Source organism: Hippocampus bargibanti, linkage group LG11 (genome assembly GCF_051943395.1).
Source record: "Hippocampus bargibanti isolate YZ-2025 linkage group LG11, ASM5194339v1, whole genome shotgun sequence".
Lineage (NCBI taxonomy): Eukaryota > Metazoa > Chordata > Actinopteri > Syngnathiformes > Syngnathidae > Hippocampus > Hippocampus bargibanti.
In genome coordinates, this window is record NC_142744.1 from 20,617,407 (window position 1) to 20,630,000 (window position 12,594).

The 12,594-nt window shown below is 46.6% G+C and overlaps 1 protein-coding gene and 1 long non-coding RNA gene across 2 annotated transcripts in view; one reads left to right on the forward strand and one right to left on the reverse strand.

The window, feature by feature from the left end:
* Positions 1-35: 35 nt before the first annotated feature.
* Positions 36-5,249, reverse strand: iba57 (iron-sulfur cluster assembly factor IBA57). Its single transcript, XM_089009246.1, has 3 exons — positions 4,811-5,249; positions 4,072-4,421; positions 36-652 (listed from the first exon to the last, which is right to left on the reverse strand). The coding sequence occupies exons 1-3, from the start codon at positions 5,152-5,154 to the stop codon at positions 246-248; spliced, it is 1,101 nt and encodes a 366-aa protein (XP_088865372.1). The 5' UTR covers positions 5,155-5,249; the 3' UTR covers positions 36-245.
* LOC148891904 (uncharacterized) overlaps positions 4,981-12,594 on the forward strand; it is a 16,012-nt gene continuing 8,398 nt past the window's right edge. The window contains exon 1 of the long non-coding RNA XR_016116548.1: positions 4,981-5,119. This is a non-coding gene — a long non-coding RNA (uncharacterized LOC148891904). The remainder of the gene's footprint in view (positions 5,120-12,594) is intronic.

The window sequence follows — 12,594 nt, forward strand, 5'->3', positions numbered from 1 at the left end:
TAACTTGAATGCAAATGAAAAGATAACACAAAGGGCACTTATGATACTTCTTTAATATTGCATACAGCATCATATGCCACGTTTCGTTAAAGCCCAAGTCATTTTAAGACATGATTGGTTTGTCGCTGTGAAATGCATGTGTCAATCTCATTGTTTGCCCTTTAAAAATAAACACTGTCAAATTGTGACATTGAAAGAAGCACTCGAGGCCTCCATTTCAAACATGTCAGGAGCATTCATGTAAGTCACGTAGAAGCTCCCGAGTCACTTTTCTCATTTTCAGGCCACCAGTTGGGCACGGAGGCCTCGAGCGTCACTTGGGTGTTGTCGACACATTTGACCATCAGCACCTCCTTGGCGTGAACCAGGCGGATCAAGCTCAGGCCCAGATTTCCTAGCCCCGCGCGGTGCTTCCCGGCTGGTTTGCCTGACTTTGTGTGTAACAATGTTCCCTCCTCCAAGCATTGGATGGGGGCCGATGCGCGCACTGGCATGAGGCGCTTGCGAACCACGCCAGTGTGATGAGTCCTGGCTGTCAGTTCCTGGCCAATGTAGCAGCCCTTGCTGAAACTGATGCCTTGCATGTAGACTAAGTTGGACTCCAGTGGCAAAGCCACTCCTGGAGGAAGGTCGTTGACTCCCTCTGGAAGCCCTGGACAACAACAATAACAACAAACACAAAGGAAAAACGCCATGTTTTTTTAAAAGAAATTGTGCCTGGAAAGCCCGCCCAACAGCAGCACAACTTGGCCTCAGTTCAAAACAAACTGCAATATAATTTCCTGTCACATGTATTTCATGAGCAAGTTCACTCGAGTCCATCCACAATACAATACATATTGATTTATATATCGCTTTAACAACAGCTGAAACTAACAAGGTGCTCAAGATGGACCGCTATCGTATGCAAGAAAAATAAATATGTAACAAAGATAGTAGAAAGCACCAGGGAGTAAAACCAAGATCAAGTCGGAATCATGCTGAGTCGAATGCCAAAGAGTACAAATGAGTTTTGAGACGGGTTTTAAAGATGGGCAGCGAGGAGGCTTGCTTAGTGTTCAAGGGCAGATCATTCCAGAGTGGGACCAGCAACACAAAAGGCTCAAACCCTTCTGAACCTTTTTTGGGACAAATAAAATCTAGTCAGCAGATCTGCCAGGAAGGTGTGTAGGGGTGGTTGAGCTCGGAGGGGAGGAGTGAGGCCATTTAAAGATTTGAAGACAAATAAAATGCATAGGGAGCCAGATTAGGCGTTAGGTATGTGGTCCCTCTTACGTGTACCAGTCAAGAGGCGAGCAGCAGCATTCTGTACCTGCTGGAAATGCTCATGAGAAAGGAGAAGTTTTATGTTTGCCATCTGGCTAAGATGAAAGAAGCTGGATTTAACAACAGCACCAACTTGTCGGCCAATTTCAACTAATTCACTGCCATTCACGGATTTACTCAGGAATTGAAAATATTCCGTAGAACGCCATTCCCTAGTTTATTCGGGTTTCGCTTTTTTTGCAGGAGAGTGAAGATCAAGTCCCAGTCCATCTTGTGTGTGAATTTCAGAACTCTGGGTAATGCAATTTCCTGCAAAGAGGGAGCAACAGTCGCGCATGGCTAAAAAATAAATTTAAATGCAGCCTTCCTTTCTGTTTTCATGGACGAGAGCGCCGATCATGGCTAAGCGTGTTCATCACAATTATAAGCAGTCTACGCTGACACCTATTGGACTGGCAGTGTAACTGGCGCCAATATTGTCATTGGTTGCCATGACACCACAAATATAATTTATTTGGTATTGTTGTTTTGTAAAAGTGTTTGTTTCTATGTAAACGTTTATATGTATGTTTTTCTTAAAATCGTCTTCAATACTTTATAATATGTTGTCGTGATCACTTCCGGTTCTGTGTCACGTGAGAGAAATCGCTAGAGAGAGACAGAATGAGACAAATTGCAAGAGAAATCGCCAGAGAAAGTGAACGATAAAGTCTACGTCAGGGGTGCTCATTACGTCGATCGCGGTCTACTGGTCGATTGCGGTCTACTGGTCGATTGCGGAGGTAGTACTGGTCGATCGCAGTCCTGTCACTTGATTGACATACAGGGCAACCATTCAAATGACAACTGAATTTTGACCTTTAGGTCGCCATGCATGCGTAAACAACGGCGCTAAACGCAGCAAGATTTACAAACTAGTCAGCGAATTACCTCAGATTTTAAGCCCTTGCTAAAACATATGGTGATCAAAATGAGTGAGAAAGCGGGACCAAGTAAGGGGGCAAAACATTTACTTTCATACGGAATGGGAAAATGTGGAGCGCCATTTTCGGACTGTTCATGGAAAATACGACATTGACTTCCCGCCGAAAAGCCAGCTGAGAAAGAGAAAGGTGGACGAACTAAAATCCCAGTTGTCCGGACAGCAGTCATTTTTCACTCAACATACTTCAAAAACGAAAGCCGCCACGGAAGCATCGTTCCGGGTGAGTCACGCCATCGTTAAAAACAATAAGTCCTTCCAAGACGGAGAGATGGTAAAAGAAGCATTCGTTGAAGCAGCTGACTCCTTGTTCCGAGACTTTAAAAATAAGGCAGAGATATTATCTTCAATCAAAGCTCTGTAGCTGTCAATACATACAGTTACACGGAGCTGTGAAGCCATGGCTAAGGATTTAACCCAGCAAATGTGGAAAGACATCAGAGATTGTGAGTGTTCTCACTGCTGAAGTCCAGGGCTCATGGACAGTTCTGGAACTTACTCACAGAGGAAAAGTACCCCAACATGAGGAAATGTGCGACCTCCTTGACTGCATTATTTGGCTCCACTTATTTATGTGAGTCAGCCTTTTCCTACATGACTGAGCCGGATCCGGATTCCTCCGTCGAGTGGCTGCCGTCGTGATCGGTGAGCTTTTGCGATGCAGAAGCACGCTAGACAACCCACCCCGAAGTCCAGTGCACATTCATGTGTCTTAGTTTTATTTTGTTTGCGAGGTGAATTCCTCCTGTAATAATCTGTCAGAGTTCAGATGTTAAAAAATCCCAGTTCGTTGAATTATGTACCGTTATGCTCATCCTGTGACATCACAAGCACACGTGATGCGACTGTTATGTCTCAAGCGCATTGTCGATGCCTTTTTTTAACCTCTTTGATACTGTGAGATGGAAATATTACAGTATGATGATGTTAATAAATATTTATACAGTGCCACTGTAAATAGGTTTTTTTGTTTTGTGTTTCTGGTTCTGAATCTGTTATGAATCTAAATAAATGTCGTTTTGTCATCAAAAGTCTGTGGTTGTTTCATAGAAGTAAACAAGTGTCCAGGTGTTTGAAGTGTCACTCGAAGTTAAAAATATGGTCCTTGATCACCTTTCTGCGTGAATTTGCATCTCTGCAGAAAAAGCTCATTTTCTTGCCTTTTTGGGGAAAATCGGGCATTTGGCAAGAAACCGCCTGATTTTCACAGCCGATATCTCCAGAACCAAATTAGCTAGAAATGAACTTTTTTTCTGCTGATGAAAGAACAGAGTCTAAGGTTTCTAACGCTGTGTTGAATGTTTATGTAGTCCCCCCAAAACTCAATATTCTGCGGGTCCTGCAATTTGAGTGAAAATGACGAAAAAAACCTGGTACTGGAATGGGCAAATTTTTGCACGTGTCTGGCAGTGAATGATTTAAAGTCACTGTCCAATTTAAGACTCAAGTTTAAGACTGTTTAACTTCAGATAAGGAGCCAGGAGGCCCAAGTCAACAGCATGATGTGTACATGGGCTACTGGGACCAAACAGTGTCACTTCTGTCTTATTTTCATTGAAGTTCAAGAAATTTTGTGCCATTCAGGCAGGCTAAAAGTGACCTTAAAAAGAAAGTGTCTTTTTTGCCAGTTAAAATGGTGCATAGTGGAGATGATGGTTTGTGAAAACCATGCATGACATCAGTTTTCGAGTCATGAACGCCTCAGAAACTGAAGGTTCTGAAACATTTACGTCAAGAGTTGAAATAAAAAGTGTGCCATTGCTGCCTAGATTGACATATTAAAATATCTAAACAAGAAGAGCAACACCACATTTGACACTTACCTATTGAATAGCGATGCCTGTGGTACTCCTCTGTGTCACCTTTCTGACATGACGCGATCACATCTGAGGGGTCAGTCTGACTTTCCAGCACCAACCTCCAGCCCATGTCCTGTGTTCGTGGGTCAGCCTCCCACGCGACTGCTTTTTCTGGTGAGGACAGCTCGGGTTTACTGAAACCTTGGCAGTGACTTTGTTGCAAGGGGAGCACGGCCCAAGCAAAAAGGTCTGGACATGGGTTGATATTGATCTTTTTGCGGATCTTGTAGATTTTCAGGTGTCGCAAGAGCGAGTCTGTCATGGTGCTGTCACATTCCAGAAGGATGCCACTTCCTCGCGCAACATCCTTTTGACTAGAAGAAAATAAAACATGAAAATATAACACGGTAGACAGAAGTCCTCTCTTCCTGTCCATCGATTTTTTGTCACACCCATCCTCATTCAGGGTTGCTGTGAGCTAGGCCCTATTCGTTAACTTTGGGTGAATCCCACTCACACCTACGGTGAATTTAAAGTCTTCAATGAAACGACTGAATCAGACATGTTTTAAAAAAGAAAACATGAGAAAAGTAATCCATTCAAGGATTGGCAGAACATGCAAAGTCAGCATGGGATATTCTCTCTCTCTCTCTCTCACACACACACACACACACACACACACACACACACACACACACACACACACACACACACACACACACACACACACACATCCAAATTTTCTCCAAGGCATGAAAATTACCTGTACATAATGACGTCATAGAGCGTTCTCCCCTGGACGTTGAGCATATGAGCGTACATGGCTCCCCCGCGAGCGTCCTCCAGCTGCTGCACGTCGTTCGTGAGCAGCCCCTGAAGGAAGGCGCTCGCCTCGGGTCCCTCAATATGGATTAGCGCCCTGTGGGCCAGGCTGTAGATCGCCAATTTGTCCGGCGCGGCCGGGTTCTCAAACGCCGCCTGGCTATACCTCATCAACCGCAGTCCCGCTCGAGCCGGAACACTGACGCCAAAGCCGTATTTGCTCGCGACGCCACCGAGGGAACCGCTGGAGGTGAGCACCCGCCTCACGATAGAAGACAATTTCATGACGAACACCTCTGCGGTAGATTACTGCGTGGAAAAACAATCGAAATTTACTGGGGGTTGCGTTCTATAGGACACCACAGAGGTCGCCATTTTGTTTACCCACAATCCTTTACTCCATAAAAATAGTGGAGCACGTGGGGGGGCTGAGGCCGGATGTCTACAAGTGCTTAGTCAGAATGACTCAAACTTTTAATTTATCAACATTTTTACCCGCTACTCTTTTAAAAATAATACTAAGAATATATATATATATATATATATATATATATATATATATATATATATATATATATATATATATATATATATATATATATATATATATATATATATATAATGTGTGTGTGTGTGTGTTCGATGTCATATATATATATATAGATATATATATACATATATATATATATATATATATATATATATATATATATATATATATATATATATATATATATATATATATATATGTAACGGAGTTGTGCGCTTAGATTATTAAATTATGAAGGAAGTGACGCAACGGCGCAGTGTGGCACTATGTCCCGCCCATAGTTTCCAGAACAATCTCGAGGAGATTCAGGGTGAGTCGCAATTTTCTGTTGGTCTTGATTAAGGCGCATTTTCATGACAATATCTTATTTTGTTTCCCCTTTTGTACTGTCTAGTGTTATCTAATTAGTTCCCTTATTCATTTCGAGTCCAGATTACTTTTTGTGTCATTATTTACTTCACGTTTTGTCGAGTGGAACTTTGGAGCACATGTGCTTTTTTATTGCGCAGTTAATCACAAGACGAAACCCATGCGACTTCACCCATCCCTTCTGCCATACTGTGTTGCAGGTAATAATTGTTTCATTTCGTTTTTATTGAACAATATTTAGTTTCTTGTGTCGTGTTTCATTTGCCCGTGAGTGTCCGTGGCGGGTTGAACTGCGCGGCAGCCATTACAAGCGCACCGCGTGTTCTGCCGAGTCTCCGCCCATGATGCGTCAGGGACATCTTGTAAATAACAGTGAACTTGTGTTGTATTCTCTTTTTCTGTAAATAACCACTATACGATCACACGTTGTTAATTCTGTTTTGTTATCTACAATGTTTTGCATTTGAGAACAATCTCGAGGAGATTCAGGTTAATCCCAAGACGAAACCCATGCGACTTCACCCATCCCTTCTGCCATACTGTGTTGCAGAAATAAAAGAAATAAAAAGACACATCCACGCGTCTCGTCTCGTCTTCATTAATACGGCAGCATCGTGGAGATGAAGACAGTCACTGTTGTGACACCCGTCACACATATATATATATATATATATATATATATATATATATATATATATACACACACACACACACACCGTATTTTCACGACCAAACGGCGCACTGTGTGAAAAGGCGCAGTCTCATTTATGTGTGCCATTTCTGTATTTAACACACACATTGGGCGCACCGGATGAAAGGACGCAAGTTTTATATTTTTATATACTGGTACATATCCTCTACTGCTAAACGTACGTCCGCCTGCCTCACAACACACAGGCATACAAGTATGCATATTTTAAAAAACAGATTGGGAGCAAAACTGAGTTTGGTAGTGCTTTATTAATTAAAAAGGAATAACATTTTGTAATCATCACTCAATATGCGTCGGCATGGTAAAAAGGAGCACATTACCGGTACTGACTTTTCCGAAATCTCAAACCACCGTGCTAGCAGACACGTTAGCCCAAGCATCCACAATCCATTGGCAAACTGTGGCGTAACATCCAGCCCTTTTTGTTTGCCTTAAGAATGACACCTGCTGGAAATGTCTCTTTAGGCAAAGTCTTTCTTCTAAAAAAAATCACAATCGCCGCGAGTTTCTCTCTGTTAGCATGGCAGCCTTTTCGCCAGCTTTTCAGAATAATTCGCCGGCCGTCGCTACAGTAGTCCCGGTCCGCATGGAAAAATCGCACAGTTTCATAAAACGCCAGCACCAAGACGGACCTCCTTGGAAATGTTCAATTTTCATTTCCTCCGCTAGCGTTACTGCTCTGAGTGGGACGGTGACAGTGGAAACGCTCCTTCCGCTCGCTCTTAGCTCGCCGATCGATTGCTTGAAGCTTTCCTCCAACTCCGGACACCTTGCCTTTTGTCCGCGTATTATATCACGGCGGCTCCATTCCCACGTTCCTCGGCATAGTTGATAGCCTTCAGTTTAAATAAACTGAGCTTCATAACCATGTCTCTTTGCCATTTTCAGGGTTGTTAAAACAGCAATGTTCTACATAAAGCACATACCTGTTCGTTTATACACAAACCACGCCCGCACACCCCCCTCGTTTTCTCTACACGTCCTCCTCATGGTGGTCTCTAAGACGTCCACACTACAGGGCGCACCGCACATTTTGATAAAAATCTGAGACGTTTATATGCGCCTTATGGTCGTGAAAATACGGTATATATATATATATATATATGTGTGTGTGTGTGTGTGTGTGTGTGTGTGTGTGTGTGTGTGTGTGTGTGTGTGTGTGTGTGTGTGTGTGGAGGTGTGTATACATACTGCATACAGACTCAGCTGCTCATTTGAGGTGGTTACAAAGTTATTTGACCTGATCCCATTTGCCAAGTATTTAATTCTCTCATAAAAAGAACAAAGCTGTCACCACACAAGAACACATCTATGATGCAACTGCATCGCCATAAGATCATAGACATTAAAGAAAATTTGTAAGTAAGCAACAATGATGATGATTTGCTGATCTGACCAATCTGCAGCCTTTTCGTGATGGGATGCTTCCAAGTGGCCCAGGAGGGGGGGGGGGTGGTAGACGCCGGGGCTCTTTGGCCCCTGATGCGGTTAAAGTCTCACTACCCAGCGAGGAAGGAGATGGAGTCTCATAAGAAGGTGAAGCCCCCAGCTCTCGCCTCGCCACTGCAGACAGGAGTGGGAGTAACAGCCCCAAAACCCTCCTTAAATAATAATCAGGCGAGGGGCCTTCCGGGGCCTGCATTAGGGGGAGGGGGGGGGGTCTCGGACAGAGTACATACGAGAGCGCAGTTGACGCGTCTAACCACTGGCAGTGGTGAGGCACATCAAATACTCCGGCGACTACTAGCTAAAAGTGTCCCGTATATCTACCTGGTAACATAATGAGGGAATTGACAGCAGGAGATACATGTGGGAAGGCGCGGCCCCGCCCCTTGCTGCCAATCCGAATGTGACAGTACCCCCCGTCAACGGACGCCTTGCGGCCCACCTGGCTTGGACGGAAATGCCGAGTGCAAGGCCTGCAGAAGCGACGGGTCCAGGATCCAAGAGCGGTGGACCAGCTGACGATCTTCCGGGCCGTAGCCCTCCCAGCCAACCAGGTACTGGAAGCCCCTACCCTTGTGTCGTGAGTCCAGGATCTCCTGTATGGTGTACACCGGTCCACCATCCACGATGCACGGGGTAGGAGTCCGGGCAGCGTGGGGGGGCAAGGAGCTGGTCTCCACCGTCTTGACCAGGGAGACGTGGAACAACGACTGGACTTTCATTGAGTCGGGCAGGCGGAGCCTGACTGCGACCTGGCTGACGATATACTCCGCGACAAAGGGACCCGCAAACCGTGGGCCCAACTTGGGCGAAGTCCCGGCCAGCCGCAGGTCCCTCGTAGACAGCCACACCTCCTGTCCCACCTGGTATGCTGGCGCAGGGCGATAACGGCGATCCATGACGCGCTACCTCTGGGTTGCTGTGCGCGACAGAGCGACCCTAGTCTGCCGCCACACCCAATGGGTCCGCCGGAGATGTTGCTGCACTGACGGAACCTCCACCTGGCCTTCCTGCGTGGGAAACAGCGGCGGCTGGTAGCCGTAGGCCGACATAAACGGAGAGCGACCTGTGGCTGAGGAGACAAGGGTGTTGTGGGCGTACTCCTCCCACGGTAGATGGACGGCCCACGCTGAGGGACTATGGAGACACGCGCAGGGCCGCCTCCAGGTCCTGGTTCTTCCGCTCTGTCTGGCCATTGGACTGAGGATGGTACCCCGACGACAGGCTGGCCAACGCACCCATGGCCCTGCTGAATCGCTTCCAAACCCCGGTCAGACACAATATCCGTAGGGATCCCGTGGAGACGGACAATGTGGTTGACCAGCATGGTTGCCATCTCGAGGGCAGACGGCAACTTGGCCAATGGAACGAAGTGGGCTGATTTGGAAAAACGCTCCATTACCCTGAGGATCACCGTCTGACCACAGGAAGTGGGGGAGGCCAGTGATGAAGTCCAAGGATATGCCGAACATGGTCACGGAGGAACCAGCAGCGGATCGAGTAACCCCGCAGGGGGCTGATGAGACACCTTGCCGCAGCGCAGGCACACGACGGGCAGGCTTTGACGAAATCAGCCACGTCCTTGCGGAGCTGGGGTCATCAGAACCGCTGGGCGACGAGGTGCGTGGTGTGGTTCACCCCTTGGTGACAGGCCACCTTGGAAGTGTGCCCCACTGCAGCACCTCCGAACGCTGCGTGGGGGGCACAAACACGCTCCCTGCGGGACAGTCACTAGGAGACTAGGTACCTTCTTGCACCTCGTGAACTTGATGGGAACTTGAGGCTCCACCTCCCATCTGAAAGTCCCCAGGATCTATTCAGCCGGCAGGATGGATTCCACAGAGTCCTCACTATCCGCCGGGTCATGGATCCGTGAGAGGGCATAGTGCTTGATGTTCTTGGACCCTGGGCAGTAGGTGATTGTGAAGCGGGAGAGGGTCAGAAAAAGTGCCCATCGTGTCTGGCAAGAGTTCAGCCTCTTGGCTGAGCGGATGACCGCCAGGTTTTAATGGTCGGTAAACACGGTGAACGGCTCCTTCGCTCCCTCGAGCCATTGCCTCCACGACTGCAGTGCCAGTCCAATCGCTAGAAGCTCCTTATTTCCCAAGTCATAGTTTGCCTCCGCGGGGATGAGCCGACGGGAGAAGTATGCACAAGGGTTGAGCCTCTAGTCCACTGGGGAACATTGAGACAACACCGCCCCACTCCTAAATCTGACGTGTCCACCTCTACAACAAAAGCAGAGTTAAGGTCAGGGTGGTGCAGTACAGAAGGGTTAGAATGACCGCTTAAGCACACAAAACGTGGCGTCCGCTTCCCCTTTCCTCGTAAAGGGGAAGTTAGCTGGGTCAATGGGAGCGCCTTCTGACTGTAGTTCTGGATGAAGTGGCGGTAGAAATTCGCGAACCCCCCCCCCCCCCAAAAAACACTTAAATTGCTTGCGCGTAGTGGGCTTCGGCCACTCTACCACCGCTTCAGTTTTGGTGGGATCCGCTCTTAGTTGACCCCGCTCAACGATGAAACCCAGGAAGGAGAGGGACGAGAAGTGGAATTGACATTTTTCGGCCTTGATGAAGAGCCGGTTCTGCAACAGCCGCTGCAGAACCAGACAGACGTTCTGGCAATGTTCATCGATGGACTCTGAAAAGATAAAAATATTGTCAAGGTAGGCGAAATAGAAGACATTCAGAAAGTCCCTCAGCATGTAATTAATGAGGCTCTGGAATACGGCGGGAGCATTGGTTAACCTGAACAGCATAACCAAGTATTTGAAGTGTCCCAGTGGTCTCTTAAATGCGGTCTTCCACTTGTCCCCCTCCCTGATACGGACCACGCTCCGGAGGTCCAGCTTGATGAAAACGGTAGCGAAATGTAGGGGTGCAAAGACCGAGTCGAGCAGAGAGATTGGGTATTTATTCTTCATCGTGATGTCATTAAGTCCGTGATAATCACGCACGGGCGCAGGGACTTGTCCTTCTTCTCGATAGAGAAAAAACCCGCTCCCCGGAGGGACCAAGACGGGCGGATGAGTCCGGCTGCGAGGGAGGTGTTGATGTAATCCCTCAGGGCCTTCTGTTCCGTCTGTGAGACCTGGTAGAGCCGGGTGTGGAGGAGTGGTGCATTGGCCTGGAGCTCGATGGCACAATCGTAGGGCGATGCGGCGGCAGGGATTGAGCCCAGTCCTTGCTGAACGGATGCTGCAGATTGTGATAGCAAGGAGGGACCCCCCCAAGGCAAATGACCTCAGTGGGCTCGCGACGGGAGTGGTTATACCAACCGACGGCCGACCTGAGGTAGTTTGCATTGCAGAGAGGACTCCAACTTTGAATAGCCAGCCCGTCCCACGAAATAACCGGATTGTGAGTCTTAAACCACGGTAACCCGAGAACGAGTGGTACGGCACGGGAAGACATGACAAAAATAGTAGACAAGTCCAACCTGGGCACGGGCAGTGGCAAGGGACATCAAATACTCCGGTGACTACTAGTTAAAAGCATCCCGTATATATACCCGGCGACATAACAAGGGAATTGATAGCAGGTGGAATAAGCGGGGAGGCGCTCGGCGCATACAACTTTTACGTCAGGCGTGCAACTTTCAAAACGTCTCTGCCCGGATGGCCAACAACGTCTTCTAGAAAAAATAACGTTTGTTTTATTCAATAAAGCAAATGCTACAAACAAAACACTACAAGCCATGTGGACTCCTCTTTCGCAGCGTCTTTCAAAACTCTCAAGTACACTTTTCAGTCAGGGTGTAGTCCGAAGCAGGCTTCTGATTGGCTGCCCATGCCGAGTATGAAAATTGCCAAATGAACGTTCGTTTGGCAATTTTCATACTCGGCTTAGCTAAAATTGGGGACAGACAACACCCATGGGGGGTGAGACGAGGATTTTTTTATATATATTCATATAAGGTAAACTTTTTATCAATGTATTTGTGGACATGTTTCTCATTCACATCCTGATATTTTAAAACCTAGATTATATCGTTGTCTGTGACAAATATAAGCACCAACCTCCCAAAAAGAAACTTCCTTCACCAGAAAAAAAGTATGCATCTGGCTCGTCTTCATTATTCAGGAGTAGAGAGTACGGCTTGGTTTCACACACAAAATAAATCAAATAAAATAAAAAATACTGGTTTCTGACCAAAAATGGAGAGAGGGAGCGTTCTCTGAAAAGAAATATGTGAAGCAGAACACTGTGTTTTTGCATTGTTTGCTTTTACACCACCTCCATCCATCATATTTGTGTTTGAATTAAAGATGCAGTGATCTCAATTGTTAAATGATCCAATGCCGCAGTCTAAAGGAATCTGTTCGTCATTCCAATGGTTTACGAATCTGAAATTCTCAGAGAAGCTGGGCGAGACCCTCTTCCAAGCCTACCCGTTGTAAAACGTACTCAACAATTATATTTGTTGTTGTATAATAAATATTTGGATTCTAGTTGTTGAATGTACACATCCTTGGCAATGAATGAAAAAGTCCATTCTCTGTATCGCTAATTCTCAATGTGGTCGTGCTGCACTGGAGCCTATCACAGCTGACTTTGGGAAAGAGGGGGGATACACCCTGTACTGGTCATGGGTCAACTGCAGAGAACTTTTAGATGCTTCAATTCACCTACCATGGATGTTTGTGGAA

Bases quoted from the DNA above. Each gene is read 5' to 3' on its own strand.
- iba57 (XM_089009246.1), bottom strand. From the start codon at position 5,154: ATGAAATTGTCTTCTATCGTGAGGCGGGTGCTCACCTCCAGCGGTTCC. The intron at 4,422-4,810 runs GTAATTTTCATG...ATTTTCTTCTAG, and splicing joins TATGACGTCATTATGTACAG to TCAAAAGGATGTTGCGCGAG. The intron at 653-4,071 runs GTAAGTGTCAAA...GTTGTTGTCCAG, and splicing joins CAGGCATCGCTATTCAATAG to GGCTTCCAGAGGGAGTCAAC.